The sequence below is a fragment of the Hipposideros armiger genome, unplaced genomic scaffold (assembly GCF_001890085.2).
Source record: "Hipposideros armiger isolate ML-2016 unplaced genomic scaffold, ASM189008v1 scaffold_46, whole genome shotgun sequence".
Classification (NCBI taxonomy): Eukaryota; Metazoa; Chordata; class Mammalia; order Chiroptera; family Hipposideridae; genus Hipposideros; species Hipposideros armiger.
In genome coordinates this window covers 4,167,844-4,195,787 of record NW_017731396.1, presented here as the reverse complement: position 1 = coordinate 4,195,787, position 27,944 = coordinate 4,167,844, and the positions used below count along the sequence as shown (strand labels likewise).

Here is a 27,944-nt window from a genome sequence, read left to right as displayed (position 1 = left end):
ATGCGATTTTACCACACTCGCAAAATCGCACACAGCCGACCATATAACAAACTCTGTATTTTGAGTGGAAATGTTAGGGGGTCGTCTTATATGCCGAGTCGTCTTATACGCCGGCAAATACGGTATTTTGTGGGCTACTGCAAAATGTTAACACTCAGCCCTACAGAGAAAAAATGTATAGCCCTTTTGAGCTTTTAAGATCAGTTACATAGATGTTTATAGTGTCATTTGTGGCAATTTTTTTTAGAATGCTAACATGAAAGCAGATATATGTTTACGTTTGGTGACTGCAATTAATTCACCTTTTATGTTAGTTAATCCTTTACTTATGATAAATACAGAGCAGGCATCATTTCTGTGGAGTTCCATCAAAAGAAATGCCGTGTGTTGTTTTTTTTTCCTTTAAGGACACCTTGGGGCAGATGGGGTGTGAGGCATCTGTAAGGACTTTTGTTGTCTGTTCATTTTTACTTTGTACAAATGTCTCCATGCTCAAAAAGTTTGGTGATTTCTGGTCTAAGAAAATGTGAATAAAGCAGTCTTTTGCCTTGAGATGTTATGATTAGAATGGCTTGTGAGTGGGAGAATTTTCACGAATGCCAAGTGGGAAAAAAAGCATGTGAAAGCGTCCCATTGGGCACCTCTTCGCCTTTTTTGAGGTTGATGCATACAAGTAACAGAGCACATACAGCCTAACTGGGACGAGATGGTGAGGTGAAAATGTTGCCATTTCTGATTGTAAAAAGGGCCTAGTGGCACTGGCTGTGGGATGATGCTTAACGCGTAGGAGGAACTTAAACATGAATGATCTAGTTGGGAAGGCATCCTTTCTCCCTACCAAGAATTTGGTGGACGAGTAATGGCTGGAAGTCAGTTTCTTCTCTCTGAAAAAGCCCACTTTCTCTAACACTGTTGCGTAGACCTGCTGGAATCTTGGTTTTGGAGTATTTCGAGAGTGTGAATGAAGAACTTCGGTAGAGATTAGAGGAAATGCAAGAACCCCACCCCAGAAGAATTTACACTTTGGTTTCAACAATAATTATTTTGCGAGTCGATTTAAAAAAACTCTTTCCACATAGCTATGTCTTAAAAAAAATTCTTCTAAAATGTTTAATACTGTCTGTGTCACTTGGTCACGTTTAAGTGACCAGCATCCGTTTTATGGACTAGCATCAGAAGGGGCTGCCACTTGCTCTTATCTGGGTTCATCGTGTCTGTTTCACCACGTGAGATCAAAGATGAGAGCGGGGACCACACCATCCCTTTCTACCACTTGGGGTATTCTTGGTGAGGACATAAAATCGCAACTGCAAGAGTCATTTTTTACAGAGCAGATCCGACTGAAACACCTTGGGATGTTCCTCTGCTGTGGAATGTTGGTGAACTTGGGCTCTCGCTCCAAGCGGTTTCTCCTGCTGCTAATTTCACAGTCAGCTAACAGATCCGATGCTTTTTAGTAGCCGTCCTACGTATTCAGCTTGTTTGGGTGAAACAGCCCTCAGCTAGAGGAAAATAGTGTCTGGGCCTGAAAGGAAGATGGAAAGAGCAAAAGGCTGAAGTTATTAAAAAAATGATTACTGTTCTCTGGGTGTTAGGTGGACACTTTGCATTCCAGTCAATATTTACTGAGTGCCGTCTGCGTGAGGCATTGTCACAGTCGCTGGGGAGGTGGCAGTAAACACAATAGACCAAGTGCCTGCTTATGTTGTGCCCTGGGGATGGAGATGAGACCACGGGTACATAGATACCATTACCTTTATCTTGCAAGATACATGACATTTTATCACCTTCTAAATGGGGAAACCAAGGCTCAGAGGAGTAACATGGCTAGAAACAGGTGCAGCTGGAATTGTGACCCAGAGCTCGCTGGCCCTGTGAGAGCTTTGTGAAGGGGGTGGGGAGGAGGGCCACACGGAGCGGCAGTTCACTCAGCCACTGCCGCTGCTCTTGGTCCCTCGTTTCACTTCCAAGGGGAAGGCTGTTTTTATTTATTTATATTTTTTTAAAGAGGTTTTTTTTTTTCTTAATTTTTTAAAATTGGGGAACAGCCATGGTCATTGGTTACACATGGCTTTCATGCTACAATGGCATAGTTGACTCTTTTAGGGAGGGCGCAGCTCACAGTGGCCCATGTGGGAATCGAACCGGCAACCTTGGTGTTATCAGCACCACGCTCTAACCAACTGAGCTAACTGGTCACCCCTGGAAGGCTGTTTTTAAAAAGCTTGCTGTGATATCACATGTTGATGAAGAGTCTAGAATGAGCCTGTTGCCTCCCTTACTTTCTCTGTGTGTATGTATTTGATGTCATCTACTGTTTCTTGCTCCTGTACCCTCTGCTCTACCTGGAGCCTTCCCTCCCTGAGCATTAAACAGCCTTTCAGTTTTTAAGACAGCTTTTCAGTTTTTAAGACTCAGATGACGGGTCACCTTCCCCTGCAACCTTTCCCTCTGACACCCCACATTCCTGCAGGCCCCACCCCGGTTTCGCTCCACTTCTGCCCTAGCACAGGGCATTGGAGGCTCTGCTTTTGTCTGTTTTCTGTACTAGGTTGACAGCAGAGACCCGTCACATTAATGTTTTATCTCCAAAGCCCATTTCTCTTACTGGTTACAGTTTGAGTCAATGAAATCTTTCGCATCATATTCTATGCAGTTTTATATATGGCTTTTTCACTTAACGTTGCATTATAAGCATTTCCTTGTACACTTCCAAATTAAAACTTTTTTTTTTTTTTTTAGCTGAGTCATCCTGCCACCTGTTGGCAGCTCAGCTCGGGCCGGGAATCGAACCGGTGACCCTGTTGCTCAGAGCTCACACTCTTGAGCGAGCTCTTAAACAACTGAGCCACTCTGCCAGCCCTTAAAACATCATTTTTAATGGCTACAGGTGTTTCCATCATTAGGTGTATTTAGCTCATTTCGTTTTTCCCCAAATTATACATGATTTGGGGATGAAGCTTTGTATATGCATCTGTGTCTGATTTTAGGATGATTTCCCTAAGATTCCTGGAAGTGGTATTACTGGGTAAAAGGGCATGGTCATCTTTAAGGCTTTTAATAGAATTTAACCAGATTGCTTCCCAGGTGGGTGATGGCCTCAGAGTCCAGAGTGTCAGGTGGTGGTCTGGAGGGCTAGAGTCACCTCTGTGATCCAGCGTCGCTTTGTGAAGATGTAGAGATGCGGGCACAGTGTGGCACATTTGGTGGGGCTCCGTCTGAGCTTTGGTCAGGATCAGGGCCATGAGGAGCAATGAAGAAGGCTGGAAGGAGAACGTAATGTGAATGGACACAGATGTCAAGGTGCTGTTTTTCTTTGTATGTTAATCACACCACAGAGTGACTCTCTTTGATCTTTCGCTTGCCATCTTTTTTAAAAACAAAAGTTTGCTAATCTTTTCTAATCCAATACTTACGAGAAGTTACAGCTTTTAGTCTTCCCTTGAAAAACATTGTTTTTCTGGACATTCCAGAAATAGTAATAGCAACAATAATAGCTAGTGTATTCAGCACTTACGATCAGCTAAACACTTTATGGATGATAACCACGGGGTACCAAAACAATGTATACGCATGACTTGGATTCATTTTTTGTTATCGGTATATATTGAGTATTACAATTTTAATAGTTTCTTTCTTAAAATGTGTATACATATTTTTGGCATCCTCTGTATTTAACCCCATGAAGTCAAGGTATGGTTACTGTTCTCGTTTTATACTTGTCAAGGTCACACAGCCCTTGCATGGTGGTAGGCTGAGCCCAAGTCGCCTGACGCCATTGTCCCGCCCTCCTAAAGACGACACTCAGCAGGCAGGTTCTCTGGTGCTCAGAGAACAGGAGTCAAATAGTCCGGAGCTCCTAGGAAGACACAGGGTGTGTGTGCCCTTCCACCCTCTCCCGGGCTTTTGGAAGTACTCCCCAACCCCCGTTTCCTGTGAGTGAGCTGTCTTTTAAAAAAAAGAGAAGTCATCAGGCACTTCTTGCCTGTTCCTCTCACCTCCCACTTTACCTACTTCATCCTCACCGACGATATCTTTCCACTTTTTGGTGAGGAAGCCTTCTTCCTAATAAAAATAATAATGGTGATTGTGGTAGAGGAAAAACACTCGTATTTATCGAGCCCCAAGCACTGTTCTGAGTGTTTGCTTTTTAACTCGTGCCGCCTCAGGCTGTCTTCACTTGTGTTCTGCCCTGTCTTGCCCTGTGCCGGGCTTTTTCCTAGTCATCATTTCCATCTTCTACCTTTCCTTCTCCCCTTTTGATTCAGAAAAATCTCCAGTTTGCTCCGTCTGTAAAACAATAAGCTGCCACCTCTGGTCGTGCATTTCCCTGTAGCTGTCACTGTATCCCTTTCCCCAGTTTCACAGACTAGACTCTCACAGTGTGGGCCTCTTACCCCACTCACTTTTCACTCCCCCTCCTTCTCTGTGCTTTTTGGGGAGTCTTTTCCTTGCATCCCTCCACTCAGACTGGAGACCACCAGTGATTTCCTGATTGCCAAACCCAGGGGTGTTTCTCAGAGCACAATATTTAACCTCTCTTGGGCTTTGACCCTGGTCACTGCTTTTTTTTTTTTTTTGCAAGTCTCTCCCTTTGGGTACCATGGGTAACCACTTTGCTTGGCTCCCTTCTTTCTTTCCTGTCTCCCACACACTGCTCTTTCCTGAGCACACCTTACATGATGATGTTCCCAGGACACTATTCTTTTCTTTTTTCAGTAAATTTTTTTTATTGTAAAATAAACATTTTTTTTAAATTAGTTTCAGCTGTACAATACAGTGCAATAGTTAACTTTTTACCCCTCAAAGTGACAAACCCCCTCCCCCAACCCACTGCCCCACTCCCCCCCCAATATCATACATATCTATTACAATTCCCTTGACTCCATTCCCACACTATACTCCACGTCCTGTGACTATACATATATTCAATTATAGTTGACATACAATATTATACAACATCAGCTTCAGGTGTACAGTGTAGTGATCTAAGCCTCTACCCCATCCATGAAGTGGTTTCCCTAACAAGACATGTGACCATCTGACACCCTACAAAATATTTACAACATTATTAATTATATTCCCCGAACTGTCTTTCATATCCCTGTGGCAATATTGTAGTTACCTATTTATGCTGTCTAATCCCTTCCCCTTCTCCCTCCTCCCCACACCCCTCCCAACTAGCAACCATTAGTTTTTCCTCTATATCTCTGAGACTATTTCTGTTTACTTTGCTCATTTATTCAGTTCTTTAGATTCCACATATAAGTGAGATCATATGGTATGTGTCTTTCTCTGTCTGACTTATTTCACTTAGCATAATGTTCTCTACATCCATCTATATCATTGCAAATGGTACGATTTCTTTCTTCTTTATAGCGGAGTAACACTCCATTGTGTAAATGTACCACAGTTTCTTAATCCAGTCGTCTACTGATAGGCATTTCAGTTGTTTCCAAGTCTTGGCTATTGTAGATAGCGCTGCAGTGAACATAGGGGTGCATGTATTTTTTCGAATTAGCATCTTGGGTTTCTCTGGATAGATACCCAAGAGTGGAATTGCTGGGTCATACAGTAGTTCCACTCCAGTTTTTTGAGATTCCCTCCCAGGACACTATTCTTTTTTTTTTTTTTTTAAAGATTTTTTTTTAATTTTTTTTTTATTGGTGAATTGGGGGGATGGGAACAGTGCTGGGGAATTGGGGGAAGGGGAACAGACAAGTTGCTGTCATTTTGTTTTTCAGTCTAGTTGTGGAGGATGTTGCTTCACTGGCCCAAGTTGGCACCATCATTGCGCTCTTCCCTGGAGAGGCAGATCAGTCGCCGGCTTCTGGACGGCCGCTCACTGTGGCTGCTGGCTGCTCACGCTGGCTGCTGGCTACACACGGTGGCCCATGGCAACCCACTGCCACAGGGACTGCAGCCTACGCCTTCGCCGGCGACTCACAGCAGCCCAGCTCCAGGTTGAGCTGTTGTTCAGCATCTTAGCTGTAGAGGGCAGTGTCACTGGCCCTCATATGTGGGATCCGAACCGGGGCCCTGTGGCATCCCAAGCGAGTTCTTAACCATCGCGCCACTCGGCCGGCCCCCCAGGACACTATTCTTGACCCCCGTCTCCTTCCCTACCTCAGGATGCATTTGTTGAATGAATGCATGCGTGAATGAATGCCCTGTTCTTTTTCCTACCATTCACTTATTTATTCTCCAGATAGTTTTTAGTGCTGCTATCCATGCTCAGCTCTGACATGCTCAGGAGATGGATGTGAATAGACAGCCACGTTCTGCCCTCCTGGCACCTAAAGCTGTCTGTCTGCCATATAAGTACCGATGGCGCCCAGTGCCCTTGCCTGAGGTCAGGACCCACATCTGCAGCTGCCCCAGCACGGAGGGTGCATGGCTCCTCAGCCCGCTGTGCTCACACCCAGCTCTGCTTTGGGGTGTCATCGGAGCACCCCCAACTCTGTCTGTGGCTCAGTGCTTAGCAGGAGCTCTGTTGAGAGCCCGTTTTTATGGGGTGAAGGACAGACTGCCCATGCATTCCCCGAGAGGGATTTTTAATCTTTTTTGAGTCAGGGACCTCTGAGAATCTTAGGAAAACCGGAGGCCCTCCTGTCCCTCAGGTTTTGAGTCCCAGCCCTGGGTGCTCTTAAATCAGGCCACACCAGCTAAGGTGACGTGTGGATCTCCTCATTTGGGCCGCTCTACAATTGCTTCCTCTGAATTGTGTTTTGGCGTTAAGCGTGTGTTCATACTGCGTATATGGTTTGTGTCGTCGTCACGTACTGTGTGGATACACGTGTAGTGTGTACTGATCTCACTTGTGCCTTTGTTTTATTTTTTCTGTCATCACTGTACTTCTGTCTTAATTTCCTTATCTGTTTTATTTTAACTTAATCATAAGTTAATTGTTTTAATAAATAATTAAAATTTATTTTATATGTTTTTTGTTAATCACTTTAAACCCTTGCTAGAACAACAAAATGGTAACCATACATAAAAGAATTGTCACCCACCTATAGGGCATTTCTATTTGGGTCCAGGCATCTCCCAGCCAGTAGTCTAATTATAACTCATCTGCGTCTCTTCTTAAAAACTGCTGCTTCTGTATTCTCAATTTTAACTGATTTTACTGTCCACTTAGGTATCCTGGCCTGAAAGTCTAGCCTCCCCACTCTTTCTCACAGCTCACTGCCCAATAATGACCCATTTGTATTGATTATACCCAGTACATAGCCCTGGAAGTGTCCCGTCCATGGCCCCCATCGCCCAGGCTTGCTTTGTCCTGCCTCAGCCCATTCTCCACATACGAGTAAGTAGCTAGAGTGATTTGGCTTAAAAGATAAGCCTGACCCAGTCACTCCCCTGGTTAAATCTTTCAAAGCCTCTTCCTTGCCTTCATCAAAGCTCGGCTTCTAAGGATGGTATTCAGATCTCATCATGAGCTTGTCCCAGCCTGCCTTTCCCGCCTTGCGTCTTGCCGCGGCCACACACACACACACTCCTTATCAGACTACCCAGAATCCCCTGAATGCCGCATGTTCTCACAAAACCTCCGCACCTTGACAGATGCTCCCCTGACCCCTACCTGTCCCGGAGCAGAAACTCCACACTCAGATGACATGCACAGTGTCAGAATTCGCATGTTGCTCGATTTTCAGAATTACTCTCTGAGATGGTTCGGTTGTGACATAACTATAGTTAGTGTGAGTGAATTTGAATCCTGGAAACCTAGTGGTGAAAAAAGTCAGGTGATAACTCTGCACAATCTGATAGTGCTGACTGTGTCCCTGGGGAGTCGAGGACTTATGCACGCAGGCACTGTGAGTAGAACAACTTCCTGAGCTTATGCAAACGTGGGGTTTATTTGGAGGTTACGGGGGTCCTCTGCACCCAGGGACAGAAAGACAGGAGGAGCGTGGAACCCTGGATCTGAATGCTGCCAGGGCCGCCTGAGCCTTGGGCTTCCGCTTCGCTAGAATCACCCCACACAAACCCCCCGTTTCCTTGCCTCTGTCTCACCTCCTCATACCCGTTTGGCCACCCTGGCTACTCCAGCTCTGTCCCTACCGTGTGCCGTGGAACGCAGAGGAAACACAGGCCATGCTGGTGGGTTTGATTTTTCCCTCAACTTTTTGTTCTGAAAATTTTCTAATCTGCAGGAGGTTGAATGCATCACCTAGAGTCATCTGTCGTTGGTGTTGCCCTTTGCCACGTTTGCACTGTGTGTGTGTCTGTATACACGTGTCTGCGTGTATACCTGCATACATACACATACTTGTTGAATTTGGCTGAACTGTTTGAAAGTACAGAGAGCCATAAGGGAGAGATGGGAAATAGACAGTGGTCAGGGAAGGCCTCACTGAGAAGGTGACACGTGAGCAAAGACCTGAGGGAGGGAGAGTGCCAGGGGACAGGGGCAGCGTGCCCTAAGTGACCCTACCATCCAGGCGTGCTGGAGAAAAAGGCACTCTACTTCCTAGACTGCTGTTGTTCAAATGCTCACTGCCCCTTCCTGGGAAGGTTGTATTTCTCCCCACTGGCTGCAGGTATGGCCATGTGACTTGTTCCGGCCAATGAAATGAAGGGCTTGCTTCGGGCCGGTTCACTGGGTGCCGCTGCTCTTTCCCGTTCCTTAGGAGTATTCCCTGTAGAGGCCACTGTCTCTTCCTGGGTCTGGGAGTGACAGTGCCACGGAGCTGAGCTGCACTTGCACCCGAATTTCAGGTTTTATAGACATAATAGTAGGAAATAATAATGGTTTCATTTTCTTCATTAGAAATTGTGTAAAAGGAGAAGAAAGATGGGGAAAAATAGAAAATTGTTATTCATCACCACCATTTTCATTTATGTATAATTTGCACTAATAAGACTATCCATTGTAACGTAAATATACCCAAAGGGAATCACTGCGTGTGCCTTTCTGGAATCTGCTTTTTCAGCTCAATTAAAAAAAAAACAATTTGTGGGCCGGCCGAGTGGCTCAGTTGGTTAAGAGCTCACTCAAGAGTTTGAGCTCTGAACAACAGCGGTTCGAGTCCCAGCCTGAGCTGAGCTGCCGCAAAGCTGCCAATAGGTGGCAGGCTGGCTCAGCCAAAACAAAAACAAAAAACAATTGGTGCCAAAATACTTGAAACCTAAAAATATACCTCTTTTTAAGAGCAGGAGATATTAAAGTGAATAGAAAATATATTGTTTTCTTTTAAAGGTATAGCATTACTGAGCACCATATGAATGAATGGATGGATGGATGGATGGATATTGGATGTATGTGTAACCTTGCTATGAAACGATACCAGATGCCCCCGAGGGAGTTGCAGTCCCCACCCTTGTGTCTTTTCTACTCTCGTGTCTTGTGCAGACCTCATCGTGCTGTATCATAATTGTTAACTTCCTTCTATGTCTTTCCCCATTGGACCTGGAAACCCGGGAGGGTGGGAATTATGACTCACGTGTTGTTTTAGCTTTAGTGCCTGCTACAGTGTCTGGTGCAAAGCAGGGACTTAATAAACCAATGAAGGACTGAATTTTGGGCGCAAGATTATGTTCATAAAGTGTTTCTTTTTTTGTTTAATTTACTGATAAAATGGAAATATTCTTTATTTCAATATACACTCTCATCAAAGAGGGATTTTACTACTACTCTAATGTTGTTAGAGTATGACCATAGTATCTGCAATACTAACATTCTATACACAAGTTCATGTTTTCATAACTAACGATGGACAAGCACCGTGTCATCAGGGGAGCAAGGCTGCCTCTATCTGCAAGTCTCTGCGACCTCTGTCGTAAAGATCAGCAGAGTGTGGTTAAGAGGATGCACTCCAGAGTCAGATAGTCTAGGTTCACGGGAATCTACTCTTTTACTTTCTAGCTTGTGAACTTGAGCAGGTCACTTAACCTCTGAGTTCAGTGTCCTCATCTATCAAACGGGAAAATAAATGTACTGCTGTCTTTGGATTATTAACTAAGTTTCTATGTGTGAACCCCTTAGAACAGCATCTGGCACACGCTAAGGGCTAGGGGAGTGTTACTCCTGTTATTATAAAATATTCTTTTGTCTTACGACGTCCAGCAGCCGAGGTAGTTTGTCAGTGGCTAACCTAGACAACTGGGTTATCTGAGTGCCAACTCAGCTTCCTCTTTGCAGGAGAGAAGGTGATGGCATTGTGCTGAGAAGTAAGGTGACATTTACTTGTGTTCAGTGCACATCTTTGAAGGAGAATTTCAGTCACTTCTTGCTATAATGTTAAGATTGAAGGAAAAAGTATTTTTGGCCTCATGGATATAGATATAGGGTGACAGTGGTAGACTGAGTTTAATAGATTCTCTAAATGGGGAGGGGGGGCCTAAGTGACCAGACTTTTGCAGCTTTTGAGTAAAAATTAATTTAAACTTATGAATTTTTAAAAGGAAACTGGTGGATTTTAGATCACAGAGCTGTGGTGTTCAGATTTTTAAATGCATTTATTTTGAGATGTATTGTGGGGCGTAGATATAAGTAAGCATCTTGTGAAATTTTACAAGTTTTGCATTTGGCCAGGTATTAAAAAAGAAAAAAACACAATGATAATCAAAACAGAAGGTATCTCTAGAAGGATACGGTCCCAAAGAGTAAATATTTGGAAGTGTTTTTTTCTTTATGTTGAGATTTAATTTTTTTGAGTAGAAGAGGAAGATGGCTTTTGTGGAGTAACTATTTACAAAATTGAAAACGATGCTTTGGTGGTTTACCTTGTCCCCACAAAGTGCTAAGAATAGGAGGAACAGTTTGGCGCATCCTGCCATACGATCTGCCTCTGCAACCCAGTGGTCCTTGCTGTTTTGAACAGTAGCTGTTTGGAGTCTATTTTTAGTTAATCAGAACCGTGAGGGTAGGAAATGCCACATCAGGATAGAACAGGTCCTGGGAAAGCCCTCTTTCAATGTCATTTGTGAAGTAAGAACTGAAACAGCCAACACAATAAAAACTCTAGGAATGAGATTTCATTATCAGTATATTCGGGTTGCGCTGTGGCTTAAAATAAGGACGTACCGTATTTCCCCATGTATAAGACGCACCCTTTCTCGAAAAATTTGGGGTCTAAAAACGGTGCGTCTTATACAGTGGTTGTATGAGCGCAAAAACAAGCACAAAAAAAGTGGGAAATGCAAGTAAAAAACCCCTACAACCATTGTATAAGACGCACCCAGTTTTTAGACCCCACATTTTTCGAAAACGGGTGCGTCTTATACATGGGGAAATGCGGTAAGTTGAGGAATTGGAAGTACCTTTTTTATGCTTTTGGTGTTTTCTCTCTGTGACATCTGGGAAAACAAAATTCTTTTAAAAAGGTCTTTTGTTTAACTTAACACCAATCCTGTGTACTTAGTGTATGAAAGTAGTGTAAACAAAGAGAAAAAGGTTTAAAAATACTTTGGGACTATTTTTAGTTTGTGTTTCATATGTTCTGTTGGTGATAAACGTGAGGTCGCATCTCTTCCTAGTCCAGTTAATTAGACTGGCCTTTATACCTGCACCTGCCCAGATCCATTCTCTCGGGAGTTTCCTGTCCAGGTATTCCCAAATACCTGGTCCTCAGGTTGCCAAACCAGTTCAATGCCACCAGCAGTGTGGAAAGTGGTCAGTCCACCGAAGGCTGAAGGGCGTTGTCTTCACCGACAGTGTGGCCATGGGCAGCCCAGATCCCTGCCCCATTCACTGCCGGGTCTTCTTTCAACAGAAGGTCTTCAAGATGGGTTCAGGTCAGGCCCTACCGTCACCTACTACCAGTTCGTGTCATGCATGGACCTGCCTCTGTCCCTTTCTCCACTCTTCCGTCTCCCTTAATATATTTCACAAAGTCTGGATCCTTCATTCTGTTTTTTTAAACCTGTGCTTGTGGGGTGGTGGGGGCGGGAACCGGGAAATGCCAGCACCTGGAGATCTTTCTTCTTGGAAAACTTCCCTTCTTCCTTCAAGCCCGTATTGTAGTGAGTCAGGACATTGATTCTATGTTGATATCACTGAGAACATCTGAGTTTAACATCTCAGGCTGAACTTGGCACCCAGATTTAATGTGGCTTCATTCATATTTTCCTAAAAACAGTGTGTGTGTTGCGCTTTTTTAAAGATAATGACAATATTATTCCATAATCAGTAAACTTTATGTGCTATGCATTTTCTGGTATTTTTCATTTCTTCTTTCATTCATTCAGCGAATATTTAAAGAGCACCTACTATGTGTCAGGCACTCTTCTAGGCACTGATGAGACAGAGAAAAACGCTGAGAAAAGTCTTTGCCTTAAGAAACTTAGAGCAGGGGGTGGCGAGTCAGGGTAATAAACATCACGTGTGTAGTAGAGCCATGAAGGTAAGAGCCGTGAAGAAAACTGAAGTGGAGAAGGGCAAGGGTCATGGTTTCCTACACCTCTGTTTTCATCCCCATGGTAGAGACGGGCAGACTGATGCACAGGGAGGGTAAGCGGCTTACCGGGAACCTACTCGGTAGTCAATAGCAAAGATCGAATTTGAATTTGAAATCAAGCATGAGCTCCCCGATTTAGCTGCCTCTCAGGTGATGAAACGTAACTTCTAGCCAATTCCCAAGTGCTGGTTTCTGTGAAAATTTAGTCTCTGTTCACCAGGTGTTCTGTCATATTGGTGTGTATACACGAACCCATTTTAAAAAATTAAAATACTGCCTTGACTTCAGTATCAGGTAATAAGCACAGTGTTTGGCTAAGGTATTTTAATTTACACTAATTTTTTTAAATTGTAGAATCCTCATAGGGAAAGCTTTCTAGTAGGCCTTGAGGGCTAAGATTTATTTTTTAAAAATTATTTCCTATTTGAAGCATATAAAGGACTATATTTAATCTATAAGTTATGAAGCCAATAAGATGAATACCGTGAACTCACTGCTCAGTTCTGAGTATACAACCCACTGAATTTTCACAAAGTGGACACACCTGGTAAACTCACATCCAGTTAAAAAAGACCATTACTAGCACCCTCGGAGCCACTCATGCCTCCCCCAAGCATCTCCCCTGTACCCCCATCCTTCCTGCCAAAGGTAACCACTATCCTGACTAATGTTCTAGTTTAGTTTTTCTTGTATTTGAACTTCAGATAAATGGAATCATGCAATCCATGTTTTTACGTCTGGCGGCTTTTGCTCGGTGGTGTTGTGAGGTTCATCCTGGTGGTGGCTAAGGGCACAAGTACGTTCATTTGATTGATTGTAGATTCCCATGTAAAAAATACACCCCCGTCAATCTGTCTTCCCCTTTTTATATGCCTTCCCATTTCACTGTGACAGCGACCTGTGGAAGCTGTTTAGGGCTGAGTTTGTTACCCCCACTTTCTAGCTGAGGAAACAGGCTCTTAAGAGCTAAATGTGTCGTTACCTGCCCTCAAAACAAGCACCGCCAGTCCATGGGCGCCGGCACGCAGGCTTGCTGACCGATGCTGGGCTCGCTGCACCCTGCCAAACCACATTTATTATCACGTCTTAAATGTAACACCACTGGGGCCTGCAGTCCCTCTGTCTTCACTCCACACGTGTCCACACCTCATTCTCGTTTTCATCAGGGTGGACTCTGGACTCATCTTAATCCCTCCTTTCCGTACCCCCTCAACTGCCTTGCCCCTCCCTCCCTCTGACCTACCAGCTGGGGTTAAATCCAACTTTCCCTGTCCTCTGCACCTGTGACGCTGCTTGTGGCTGGAGACAAATACTCCTCCATCTTGAATGGTTTCGTTTTGAATTCATGACCACCCATTTCAGGCAGTCGTGAGCTTGCCTGGGGCTGCCCAGCAGTTCTACTTTATTTCCTTAGTACGTTCATTCTCTCTCGTCTAGGTGACTACTTTCTACCTTTTCTTCTCTTTAAACCCCTCACTCATCTTTCTGCACTCTCCTCTCAGTTGCTGACCGCTTTCCATTTCACTGAGGAAAGAAAGGCAGGCAGAGCAAAAGTTCTCCAAGCTCCCACCATCACACCTAGCGCTGTCCATTCTCTTTTGCAGCATCCAACTTCCCTATCAGCGTGCAGTCACACTGTACTTTCTCCCATCTTTAAAACAAACCAGTAAAAACCTCCCTTGACTGCTTTCCTTCCCCTGTTCCCCCATTTATCTCTTCTTTTTTATAGTATAAACCCTCTGTACGTCCCGTCTCCACTTCTTGCTTCATATTCTGTCTTGGACCCACTCCAATCAAGCTTTCATCCCCAACATTGCATCAAAGTACCTTTGATGAGGCCCTCAACGACCACCTCATTGCCAAACGCAACGGTCAACTTTCAGTCTTCATGTTACTCAACTTGTAAATAGAGTGATGTCAATCACTTTCTTGAAGTGCTCTGATTGGCTTCTAGAAAGCCAGCCTCAGTTCCCCTGGAGAACCAGTCGTCGGAGTCTCTTGACAGGACTTTTTCACTCTCCTTGGTTGGTTTCAGCTCATCTCCCCAACTTCGATTTTTGGTGTGTTATAGGGCTTCCTCCTCAGACTTCTGTAATCTCTGTCCACACTCACTACCTAGGTGATCTCACTCTTTCATGGCTTTAAATGCCATCTAGAAGCTGACAGCTTTCAAATTGTCATCTTAACCTGCCCTGTGTCCTGCACATCAGCTCCTATATCTACTTGACAGTTCCATCTGCATGTTTACTAATCACGTGTCTATAATAAAAGAATGTGCTCTACCGTCTCCCATTCTTCATACTGTCTTTATCTCAGTAAACTGAGCTTGTAAATTGCTTAGGCCCAAGACCTTACTGTCATCTTGACGTCCTCTGGATCTTTCCGACTCCTCATCCAGCCCATCAGCCAATCCTAGGAGCTTGAGCCCTACGTTCAGCATGTATGCCGGTTGACCACGCACCACGATCTTCACAGCTGCCCACTCTGGTCCACGTCATCACCCATCCTCCGCTCGATTATTGCACTAGCTCCTAAGCAGCCTCCCTGCCTACTCCTGTCCTCCCCTACACTGTATTCTCCATAGCAGCTACAATAAACATTTTAACATGTAAGTCATATCCTGTCCCTTTTCTGATCAAAACCCCCGGTGGCTTCCCAAAGGCCCTCGAAGTCCCTTCTCAACTCTGAACTCATCTCCTGCGGTTTCCGCCCCGCTCATTTTGCCCTAGCCACACCGGTCTCCCTGGCCTGAACACGCAAGCACAGTCCCACCACACTCCGCACATACCCACGTGGCCTGCTTTCTCTCTTCCATCCCATGTTTTCAGATGCCCCTTTACCAGGGAGCTTTTCCGATCTACCTGATGTAAAAATTCTGGTGCCCTCCCCCAGCATGCCCTACTGGCCCTCCCCTGCTTAAGTTTTCTCTAACGGTGCTCATGACCACCTGCATCATTTTTGTTCTTGGCTGTTGCCCTTTGGCCTCCACTAGCATCTGGAGCCCCATGGGAGCAGAGCTGTTTGGTTTACTGTGCTCGATGAGTGTCTGTTGAATGCATGAATACCTGAAGAGGAGTCCGTGTCAGAAGTCTGAAACGCTGGGCTGTGAATATTCAGTTGAACGCTCTTGTGTGTGGTTTCAGTACTTTGCCTCCCTCAACTCCATGATTCATTTCTCCCACTGCTGAGTCTGTACAGAGCTGTTGTGTGCTTGGCCCCATGCTCAGTGCTGGGGCTTCAGCAGGGACCAGGATGGACATGGTTTTCTCCTGGAGCTTCCATTCCACTAGGGAAACAGTAAGCCAGTGAGTAAGAGCTCAGATATTTACAGACCATGAAGGGTGCTGGAAGGATGTGAATAGAGGGTCATAACATCAAAAGGCAAGGAGGGCTGAGCTATATATGGTGATCAGGAAGGTGACATGCAAGCTGAGAGTGGACGGAAGAGAGAGAACCAACCATGCCAAGAATTACGAGAAAATGCCCCTAGGTTAAAGGCATTGCAAGTAGCCAGAGATAAGATAGAGCTTAAGATGTTCTAGGACCTGTCAGAGGGCCAGGGTGGCTGCCACCTGGCATGGCCCACCATGAGCCCGGAGAGGCGGCCAGTGGCTCTGTAGGACACGGTGGGGACTTGGTTTTACTCCAAGTGCAGTGGGAAGCCATCGAAGGGTTCAGGCAGGGGAGAGCGATTGTGTTTTTAAGGAGTTATCTGATTGTTGTGTGGAGGATGGATTGTAGGGGAAACTGTGATAACATGCTTCCTTATCATTTAGGATTGTATTCTTGACTTGGGCAGAGTTTGAAATTCTCTGCAGCCTTTGGCAGCCACTGTTCCACTTTCTGTCTATGAATTCACCTAGTCTAGGCACCTCATGTAAGTGGAATCGTGCAGTATTTGTCCTTTTGTGATCAGCTTATTTCACTGAGCGTCATGTCCTCCAGATTCATCCATTTTGTAGCACGTGTCAGAATTTCCTTCCTTCCCCCCACCCCCTTCCTTTTTAAGGCTCAGCATTCCATTGTATGGATAGACCACATCTCGTTTATCCATTCATCCATTGGTGGACACTTGGGTGGCTTCCACCTTTTGGCTCTCCCAAATAATGCTGCTGTGAACATGGGTGAACAAATACCTGTTTGAGTCCCTGCTTTCTCTTCTTTTGTGCCTATGCCCAGAAGTGGAATTGCTGGATCATGCGGTAGTTTTAGTTTTAATTTTTTGTGGAATCTTCATACTGTTTTCCACAGTGGCTGCACCAATGTACAGTCCCAGCAGGGCACAAGGGTTCCAATTTCTCCACATCCTTGCTAACACTTCTTATTTTATGTTTTTTTGATAGTAGCCATCCTAAGGGTGTGAGGTGTTACCTCCTTATGGTTTTGATTTGCATTTCAGAAATCTGAAATTTTGAAAGTATATAAAGAAAGGAATATGAGGCCAGAGTGGACACAGGTAGATCCTTTAGGAAGCTTTTGCACAGGTCCTGGGGAGAGAGGATAGTGGCCTGGCAAGGGTCGTGGCCGAGGAGTTGAGAGGAGAGGGTTGGAGGACCAGGACTTGGGGATAAATTGTCTGTGTTTGAGGAGAGAAAGGAAGCAAGGACACCGTGAACACAAATCCTGGCTCTCGCGTGAGTAAATGGGTTGAGAATAGGGTGGGGGTGAGAGTTTCTGGTCCACGTCTCCCTCCCCCCATCACACTACCAAGTCTCCTTGGATGATTTGTGACGACTTTCCCTTTTTCCCTTCTCTGTTGAGTTCAGGTCAGTGAGCACTGAGCGCCTGTTACAGACCAGGTGCTGTGCTCGGCCTTCGGAAGATAAAGATGAGAGAGGGGGAAGATAAAGATGCCTGGGGGAGCGCAGCGGCCCCCAGGTTTGGGTCTCAGGGTCCCTTTACACTGTTACGAAATATCGAGGATCCCAGAGAGCTTTGGTATCTAGTGACATTTACCAGATTAGAAATGAAAACCGAGAAACTTATGTAAACAAAATAATTAATTCTTTCAAAAATAGTAAAAGCGCTGGCTTGGGACCCCAGAGGGCCCCGGTTCGGATCCGACATATGAGGGCCAGTGACACTGCCCTCTACAGCTAAGATGCTGAACAACAGCTCAACCTGGAGCTGGGCTGCCATGAGTTGCCGGCGACGGCGTAGGCTGCAGCCCCTGTGGCAGTGGGTTGGCATGGGCTACCGTATGTAGCCAGCAGCCAGCGTGAGCTGCCAGCAGCCACAGTGAGCGGCCATCCAGAAGCCGGCGACTGATGTGCCTCGCCCGGGAAGAGCGCAATGATGGTGCCAACTTGGGCCAGTGAAGCAACGTCCTCCACAACTAGACTGAAGAACAAAAGGACAACAACTTATCTGTTCCCCTTCCCCCATTCCCCAGCACTGTTCCCATCCCCCCAATCCTAATAAAAACCTTAAAAAAAATAATAAAAGCCCCTGTATGTTCATATAAACATGTTTTGAATGAAAACCACTGCATTTCTCAAATTGAATGAGAGGAGTGACATTGATTTCACTTTTGCAAATCTTTTTAATGTCTGACTTTATAGAAGACAGCTGGATTCCCATATTCACTTCTTTTTTTTTTTTTTTTTAAAGATTTTATTGGGGAATTGGGGGGATCGGAACAGTGCTGGGGAATTGGGGGATGGGGAACAGAAAAGTTGCTGTCGTTTTGTTCTTCAGTCTAGTTGTGGAGGACGTTGTTTCACTGGCCCAAGTTGGCACCATCATTGCGCTCTTCCTGGGCGAGGCACATCAGTCGTCGGCTTCTGCACAGCCGCTCACAGTGGCTGCTGGCCGCTCACGCTGGCTGTTGGCTACACACGGTAGCCCATGGCAACCCACTGCCACAGGGGCTGCAGCCTACACCCGCGCCAGCGACTCACAGCAGCCCAGCTCCAGGTCGAGCTGCTGTTCAGCATCTTAGCTGTGGAGGGCAGTGTCACTGGCCCTCATATGTGGGATCCGAACCAGGGCCCTCTGGCGTCCCAAGCCAACTCTTAACCATCGCGCCACTTGGCCGGCCCTCATATTCACTTCTTTATTTAAAGAAGTTACAATCTCACATGCTATGGAGCCTCTGGAAAACTCCACTGGACGCTCGTGAAAGAATGAGAGTGAAAAGGCAAATACCTTAGTGTTGTTACAAAAATCGTTTTGGCCTCACAGACCCTCTGAGAAGGTTTTGGAGACCCCAGGGGTCCCCAGACTGTTGGTCTTGTGGTGAGAGCACAGACGCCAGAGCCAGACGGCATGAGTTCAGATCCCAGCTCTGCCACTTACTCATCAGGCAAAACATAACCTCTGCGTGCCTCAGTTTGCTGGTATATAAAATTGACATAATATAAGTGCCTACCTCAGTGGGCTATGAGGATGAAATAAGTATGCATTTTTAAAGTGCTTAGAACATTGCTAGAAGATAGATAAGTGCTACATCAGTGTTTATTAAATAAATGTGACCTAATCCCTTCCATCTAGGTCAGTAGATAGATGAACAACTGGACAACTTCAGGGTTTTCTATAAATTCACTGATAGGTATATTTGCAGTCGGGGCACAGGAGGGGCTTTTGGACTTTGGGGGGTCAATATTCAGGATGTTTTTGGTTGTCTCAACAATAAAAGGAGCAGATTTGCTGCAGTGTTAGAAGCACAGATAGGTTGTTAGTTCAGGTAAGGTCCATCTCAGTTCGCATTTGTGGTAATTTAGTTTTTCACCCTCCTTAGTCATAATGGGAAGAGTTGTGAGCAGCTCAGTTGGTTTGTTTCTTTGATGCCTTAGAGCCAAAGGCCTTATCATGGTTGTTACATATCCCCCCTGCCTGGGACAGCAGGTGGCCAGTGAGAGTTTAATTTTATTGACTGGTTATGAATTAACGACTATCAGAATGGGGGGCAGACATTTCTGTGACCCACTGGAGTTTAGTGGTACATATTTGGTATCACTTCTTAACTCTGGGATAACAAGGAAGAAGTTGTAGGTGATATTTTTATTGAAATTAAGAAAAACCTAATCATTTTGCTCTTGAAAGTGGCACTGGTAAAGTTTGTGACTTAGTATATAACTTTTGTTACTTTCTCTTAGTGTTTTAGTGTATGAAATTGGATATTTATTTTCAATCTCACCTATTTAGAATGACCAAGTCAATTAGTTTTATGAAAATAACAATAAGCTTTAGTGTATTTAAAAGTGCAGCATGCTTATTGTAAATTCACAGTATCAAACAGATGGTAAGGCGATTCAGAGTGAGGTGGCAGCTTGCAGAAATACTGGCACACCACGTTATTACTTGTCTCAAATGAGTACTTTTTTCTCAAGGCATGTTGAGTTGTTCGGCTCTAGTATGGCTGTTGGTGGGTATTGACAATGTCGTCATTCTTGGGCAGAACTGTTTCTGCGGCTTAGTTACAGAATGCCCTGTCCCTTCACATTGCAGATCCGACGGAGGCGCCTCGCACGACTGGCTGGTGGACAGACCTCCCAGCCGACCACCCCGCTCACCTCTCCCCAGAGGGAGAACCCCCCGGGGCCCCCGATAGCAGCCTCGGCCCCGGGCCCCTCCCAGAGCCTAGGTCTCAATGTCCACAACATGACCCCAGCTACCTCCCCAATAGGTGCATCAGGTAAGCCTTATCTTCACACCTAGGACGGGTTATAATTCTAACCACAGCTTTCTGTTCTGCTCCCAGTTGTGACGTTTCCACAACAGCATAAAATAAATCGGACAGTAACTTTTTAAAATCCTGCCAGCGATAGTTGAAATTGTATCATTGCTGTGTGTTTCGTTAATGTCTATTTGTTTTGATAGTGATCTGTGAAAATGAATTTTTCCTTTTCATAATTTTTATCCTTTTTTTCAAACAGGGTCAGGTCTTATTTCTGATGGCAAAGTGACTAAGACTAAATTTCATTCTACTGATTTGGAGTTCGGTTGATGCTTTTCTTTTAAGATAAAGTAATCTGAAAATGCAAGATGGAAAGAATGGTTAAAGTCACAAGCCTCTAATTACGGATTTCCTTGTCTTTGTTCTACATTGGCTTAGAATTCTTGCTCTGAGTTTTCAGGATATAAAAGTTTACCTGACACGATGTTTTGTAATTATTTTATTGACAATTATTTAACCATCGTAAAGGTTTATTTCCTTATAATTAATGAACTCATGGTTGATATCTAGGACTGTCTTTGTTGGAAAGTGATGATATTGACTCATACTGTATATTTGAAAATATCTGTCCTTTCTCTAAATGAACATTTCTATCAAACATAATAATTATTTCCATTATAATTATTATAATTACTTAAGATTTTAATTATGAAAAAGCAAGTGCTAAGAGACCTGCATTGATCATTATATCACCTAACAATTTAACACATAATTGTTAGTTCTGCAGTCATTTCATGCGCTCTCCCTCAGTCGCCTTCCAAATAACGTAGTCTTGACCTTGGGTAACTTGTTAATTAAAAGTGTTTACAGAGTTTCTGTTACTGTAACTCTTGTTAGACATCAGTGTAGACTCTTCATCATGTAAATATAATTGCTTATACATAGTCCTGTTCATTATAAAAATGAGAGCGGTTCAGGCCAAAACATTCATTAGTAATAAACGGTGCCTTTGCCTGAAATGTCTCATGGACACCCCCTTTGAGAAGCTGTGCTGGTCCTCGGGTGGGCGCAGCGTTTAGGATTCCAGTGGCGTTTTACCTTTTCCTTGGAAACAGCGCTGCTTGTCTCGCCATGATCAGGCCCCACATGGAATGCTAGGAATTGTCCAGGGGGGAGGCAGTGGGCTGGGAGGGGCTTCAAAATCTCACCGCATCAACATAGGTCAGGCGGGAGCCCCAGACCTCTGCATGCTGCTGGCAAGCCCCCCAATACCTCCAGGAATCGTCTCAGCACGTCCCTTATCCCTACGTATGTCAGCCACCAATCTCCCAGGTCCCTCCCTTATCCCCCAGTCTCTAATCTCTACATGGCCCAGTACATATGCCTTTCTTTTTTTTTTTTTTTAAAAGATTTTTATTGGGAAATTGGGGGGATGGGAACAGCGCTGGGGAATTGGGGAAAGGGGAACAGACAAGTTGCTGTCCTTTTGTTCTTCAGTCTAGTTGTGGAGGACGTTGCTTCACTGGCCCAAGTTGGCACCATCATTGCGCTCTTCTCTGGTGAGGCAGATCAGTCGCCGGCTTCTGGACGGCCGCTCACTGCGGCTGCTGGCCGCTCACGCTGGCTGCTGGCCACACACGGTAGCCCATGGCAATCCACTGCCACAGGGACTGCAGCCCACGCCGTCGCCGGCGACTCATGGCAGCCCAGCTCCAGGTTGAGCTGTTGTTCAGCATCTTAGCTGTGGAGGGCAGTGTCACTGGCCCTCATATGTGGGATCCGAACCGGGGCCCTGTGGCATCCCAAGCGAGTTCTTAACCATCGCGCCACTCGGCCGGCCCAGTACATATGCCTTTCTGAACCCCCCTCCTCCCCTCCCCAAATTCTGAAATCCTTACGGTCAGCAGCAGCAAAACCCTTCTCTGAAGGGCCTTCCCCTTGCCGCTCTGCTGTTGCTCTCTCGTTTTCTCTGCTAGACCATCCTTCCTCCCGCTAAAAACACACTGCACCTGTGTCATCAGACTCCGTGCTCATTCCCCGTCCTTGTCCCACCGTCCTCTGCACCTGCCCACCCTGCCTCGTTCTGTCCACTGTCTCTGCCTTCAACCCTGTTTCTGTCTTAATTCACAATGTAGATGAGCCTTCCAGGACTCTGACCTCGCAGTGACCCTGTCCTCCACCCGACTTCAGCCACTCACTGCCGTGGTCATGCTCTAGACCTTTCCAGCTCAGTGACTTGTAACTCCCACCCTCAGCTTTCTAGCTCCCTGCCTCTAGTGCCCAAATCCAGTGATCCTTCAGGCCCGCTGGGGGCTGCAGTCCGTTGAGTCCATCACTGTCTCACTTTCTTCCCTCCTTCCCCACCTCATGTCCTCTCTTCCCTCCTTACACTGCTCAAATTCTATAGTCATTCATTATTGTCACTCCCTTCTCTCACTTTGTCTTAATTTGCTTGGTTAAACCAGGATCTTGGCCTTGAATTCCATTCCTCACCTCTTCTCTGTCTCATTCAGTGAACAAGGCTAGAGAAAACCCCAGCACCGTGCTGTCTCATATCAGGTTCACGATCACAAACTCAAGTGGCCCCTAACACTGGTAGGCGGTTATACCCTACTTCCGGCTTCCTCCCCACTCCGCTGTGTCCTGTACCTGGTCACGCAGGCTGCAGCACCTGACTCTCCATGCGTGCCCTTCGCTGACTGCCTGCCTTCCTAGTTCATGGAGAAAATGGATGCAGGCAGAAGGGGACCTCCCTAAGCGGCCTCCATCGCGTCCACCTTCCACCCTGTGTGTGGCCAGTTCTTGCTAAGCTTGCAGCGTCCCTGCCCTTGTCGAAGCCTGTACCCCAGATCTCAGCTCTCACCTGCTCAGAGCGCCAGCAGCTCTCGTCTCTGCTGCTTTGTCACGTTTTCCATCTCAAGTGGGAAACTTTTATGTTGTTGTTTTTTGTTTTTAAACAGCCATTATACATGCTGTTCCTTCTCCCATCATGAGAATAAATAGAAAGAGACTCTTGATCTCATTTCCCTGCCAGCTTCCACCCACATCTCTGCACCCCGTCACAACAGAGCTTCCGGAACGAGTTGCCTGTCCTTACCCTCCTTCTTCTGTCCTTGTACCCTCTGCTGAGTCGACTCCAGTCAGGTGAGGCCTCTCGTGGTCCACCCTGAGTCACCGTCTGATCTGACCTATCAGCCTCCTTTGACGTGGCTTTGGCCCTCTTCTCCCTGAAACTCTTTGTTCTTTTGTCTTCCAGGACACCACACTCTCCCGGTTTTCATCCGTCTCTGTCTGTTCCTTCTTAGTCCTCTGGATGGTTCTTTTCCATTTCCCTGACTTCTAAATGTTAGGTCGCCAACGCTCAACAGCCAGCCTCTCATCCTCTCCCTCTCTGTTTATTCTCTTACTGATTTTATCTGGTTTCTTGGCTTTAATTACTGCCTCTACGCTGATGACGCCTAAGTTTGTATATGCAGCTCTCAGACCTGTTCCTTGAGCCTCAGACTCGCATACATCGTCTCAAGCATCTCACAGTTCACGTGTCCAAAATCAAGCTCCCGGTGTTTCTTCACATCTCATCGCCAAGGACCCCGTCTCAGTAAATGACAACGCTTTTCTGTTTGTAGTTACTTAAGCCTAAAACCTTATCTCTTCTCTTTACCTCATATTCTAGATCAGGGTCATAAAACTCTTTCTGTAAAGGACCCGATAGTAAATATTTTTGGCTTTGAAGACTGTACAGTCTCTGCCACAGCTGTTCTTCTCTGCCCCTGTGGCACAAAAGCAGCCACGGCAATGTGTAAAGGAAGGAGTGTGGCTGTGTTCTAATAAAACTTGATTTACAAAAACAGGTAGTGGGTCACATATGGCCCGTGGGCTGTAGCTCACTGGCCCTTGCCCTAAGTCCATCAGCAAATGAGAACGAGACCAGGTTCTCTCCACCTCTTCTCATCTCACCACCTGTACTGCCTCCACCCAGGTCCCAGGCACCAGCATACCTTCCCTGGATCACTGGAGTCACCTCCTAACCGGTCTCTCCAGGCCCACGGGCGCTGTACTTCAGTCTGTTCTCAGAGTACAGCCAGTGGGTCCCCCCAAAGCCTAAGCACTGCATCGTATGACAGCAGCGTTATGTTTTACAATGAACTCGTTATATTGCTGTCACAAACTAGCAGAAAGACTTGGATGACTCGAAACGGTTCGTTCTTGGCACTGCACCTCTGGGCTGTGACATCCTAGTTATGTTTCTCACGATCACAAACAGGCAGATATTATTAGGCATGCCCTTGGCAGATTGGATGAACAAACCTCCATGAAATTGATTAAATAAACAAGTTTGAAACAAACCAGAAAACAGAGCCCGTGTAAGACAGGTCGCGTCAGCTCTCTGTCCTGAACCACCCATTGGCTCCCTGCCTCACTCAGAATGAAAGTCAAAGTCCGCACCATGCCCGGGGCGGGCTGTGTGTGATGTGGCCCTGCCTTGGCTCTCACTGCTCTTCTTACTCCCCCTGCTCCAGCCATAACTGGCTTCCCCTCTGTTCTGGAACATTCCAGGCGTGATCCCTATGTGGGACCTTAGTATTTGCTGGCTCTGTGTCTAGAATGCTTACACCCTAAGATCCAGAAGGCTGTTTTGCATCACTCTCAGGTGTTTAAGTGTCACTTTCCCAATAAGACCTCCTTGGCCACCCTCCCTAAAAGCCCAGCCTGTGTCTGACACAGATACTTCTGAGCTCTTATTGCCAGCCGAGATAGCACACGTATTACCTGTATATCCTGTTTTCTCTGCCTCCCCTCCCAGAACGTAAGCTGCACAGGACAGGGACTTGTGTCCTTTTCATTCGCTGCTCTGTCCCTAGTGCCTGGCACATGATAGGCACTGAATACAATGAATTATGACAGAAAATGACCAAAACTACATAAGCCTGTGTAGCGTAGCTTAAAGAAAAGAAATCGTGAAGAGGATGTGATAGCTTTTCATTAAAAAAAGTGTTGCCGGGAGGAAGATGATGGCTTCCGCTTATTTTCTGTGGTCCTAGGAGGGTAGACGTAGGACCAGTAGGCAGATTTACTGTCGACGGGATGTGAAGGGGAGACTTCGGTTCCAGAATCAAAAAGTGCTTTCCGACAGACAAACTCTGGGTGGGCTGTCCCCTGTGGGAGGGAGTCCCGCCTCCAGGAGTGATGTGGCTGTCACTTGGCGCCTTTTCAGTTGAGATGCTTTCAGATGCACGGAGCGATGGTGAGGGTTGGGAAGCTGCAGCGAGTCCTGCGGGTGGCTTCTCCCATCTGCAGTCCCAGCTCCTTGCAAGGCCATCTGCTTCAGTGTTTGTTTCCTGGGGCGACCGTGGCAAAATATCACCAGCTTGATGGCCGCAAACAACAGACACTCTCTCACACTTCCGGAGGCCAGAAGTCTGCAGTCCAGCGTCCGCAGGGCTGCACTCCCTCTGACGGCTCTGAGGAGGAATCCTTACCTCTTCCAGCTGCTGTTGGTTGCCACCATCCTTGGCGTTTCTTGGCTCGTGGCAGTGGTATCACTCTGATCTCCGCCCCCGTCTTCTCACGGCCATCCCTGTGTGTGTGTGTGTCCAGGCCTCCCTCTTTTTTTTATAAGGACAGCAGTTATTGGATTAGGGACCGCTCTAATCAGGCAGGACCTCATCTTAACTTGATTACACCTGCAAAGATCCCCCTTTCCAGTAGGAATATCATTTATTTATTTGTTTAAAATCTCCACCCCCCGTCCTTTAGAACATCAGGCGAGGGCGGGGCCTCTTCAGTGTTGTTCATCTCCTTACCCCCAGAAGCATGCTTGCACACGGGAACTTCTCTGTAAATGCCGCCAGTTAAGTGACTAAACGAAAAAAAAGTAATGTTTGTTGGAAAAGTTAGAGGCAAAATAAGACTTGAGTTCTATTTAGAGAATACCACGCCTAGCAGGTCTGTCCCTTTGCTCTTCCTGGTGCTCTGAGCAGAATTTTAAAAATTCCTAAGCCTATTCATTTTCTTCTCAAGTTAGACAAAAACGTTATTACAAAATATTCTGGACACACACGATAACATACGCGAGACGTAGTAACACCTGTGAACCCTTGATGGAATCTCTGGCTCTCCAGCCCCACCATCCCCAGCAGGTCACAGCTGTTCTTCTGAAGTTTGCATTTATCATTCTCAGTCATTTCACTGCATTGTTTTCGGTTTATTTTAAGTATGTTTTTTTTTTTTTTAACTTTATTGGGGAACAGCGTGTTTTTCCAGGACCATCAGCTCCAAGTCAAGTTATTGTCCTTCAGTCTTAGTTGCTGGTGGGTGCAGCCCACCATCCCATGCGGGAGTTGAACTGGCAACCTTGTTGTTAAGAGTACGTGCTCTCAACCAGCTCAGCCATCCAGCCGTCCACCGGCGGCAGCTCAGCGGCAACTCATCTCAAGTTGTTTTTAATCGAGTTGCAGAGGGCGCAGCTCACTGGCCCATGTGGGAATCGAACTGGCAACCCTGTTGCTCAGAGCTCGCGCTCTTAACCACCTGAGTCACTTGGCCGCCCTAAACTGCATTGTTAATATGACATTCCTTTTTCATGTCTTAAAACTTGATAAATGTGGCTAATATTTTTCTTATAGGCGATTGCTACTTTTTTGTAGTCATCGTTGATTATGTCGCTTGTACATGTCAGTTCGTGCAGCATTTCCTTGGGGCTAACTGCGGCTCGGACACAGTGCCAGGTCACGGGAGTGCAAAGGTGAGGGAGACTCGGTTTTTTTCCTGGGGAAGTTTACAGTCCAGTAGGAGAGAAAGTATTCTTCCGTTTCCTTCTGAAAATCTGTGCTTATTCAACTCCTGGGAGGACAAACTGGTTTTCTTAGTTCCTTCCCCCATCTTTACATCATGTTGTGATTGCCTGGTCTTCAGGGACTCCTAGTCCTCTTGGACGATTTTATTTTACTGTCTTGTTTTGGAATTATGCTTATCTTCCCTCTGTTCACTTTGATGTTCTGCCATCGGACATCTTGAATGTATCTGACGAAGGCCTTACCCTCCCCGGCTGTCGTGACCTCTCTGAAGACGTGCTTATTCTTGCTTAGAGCCCCCCAGCAAAGCCTTTATCGGCCCGTTTCATCTTGACAGGATCCTTAGGCCTAGTGGAACAAGTTCTCCGGTTGCCTTTTTTACCCTCGAGAGCTGGAGTTCTGAACTGTTTTCTTTCCATTAGTCCCCTTGGCAAACTGGTGAAGCCTTTGATTGGCTTCTCAAAATATGTTTTTAAGTGCATGTGCTAAAACATACAGGGTTACAAAGGAAACCGATTCAATGGAAATAGAGTTATCAAAATATTTTTAAAGACCGTGATATAATAATTTATATGCTTCTTCATTAAACGCTTTAAATAAAAGATCTAGCATCTAGTCAGATAGCTACTATAATTTTGACCCCTGAGTTCTGTCTCCATCTGTGGCTGATAACCTCTGCTCCGGAAGCAGAAAGGAAAAAGAACAACAGGGCCTGTTTGGAACAAGTCAGAAGCCAAATGACGTGTTTGGCACCTGGGCTAGTGTTGGGGGCTGGGCTAGAAACACAGAATCCATTTCCTCTCTCACTGCTAGTCTTCAATATACTCAGTAATAATTTATCCTGAATTCTCCTGTAACATGTCAGCAGATGGTCTTTATTCTGATTCCACTCGTGCATTTGCGCCTGTGTTTAGGGCCTTCTCTTTGCCAGGCGTAGGAGCAGGGGGCCAAAGAGGAGCAGCTCTCGGTGGGGCTCGCTGTCCAGTGGGGGAGGGGGACTTGGGAACGGTTCTCCGTGCTGGATGGAGTGTGGTACCTGACACACCACGGCCACACGGAGCCATTGCCTCAGGCCCACAGCTATGGGGGTTGGTTTTCAGGGGAGACTTTTCACACAAGCATTTATCT

General features: G+C 45.9%; 1 protein-coding gene across 4 annotated transcripts in view; it reads left to right on the top strand.

The window, feature by feature from the left end:
* Window positions 1-27,944, top strand: part of UBE4B (ubiquitination factor E4B) — a 135,991-nt gene that overhangs the window by 31,991 nt on the left and 76,056 nt on the right. For 3 of the 4 annotated variants that reach the window (XM_019639778.1, XM_019639776.1, XM_019639775.1), the window contains exon 2: window positions 19,854-20,040. The exons of the other annotated variant lie outside the window; for it this stretch is intronic. In XM_019639778.1, the coding sequence (XP_019495323.1) occupies window positions 19,854-20,040 (187 nt within the window). The remainder of the gene's footprint in view (window positions 1-19,853; window positions 20,041-27,944) is intronic. 4 annotated transcript variants of the gene reach the window in all.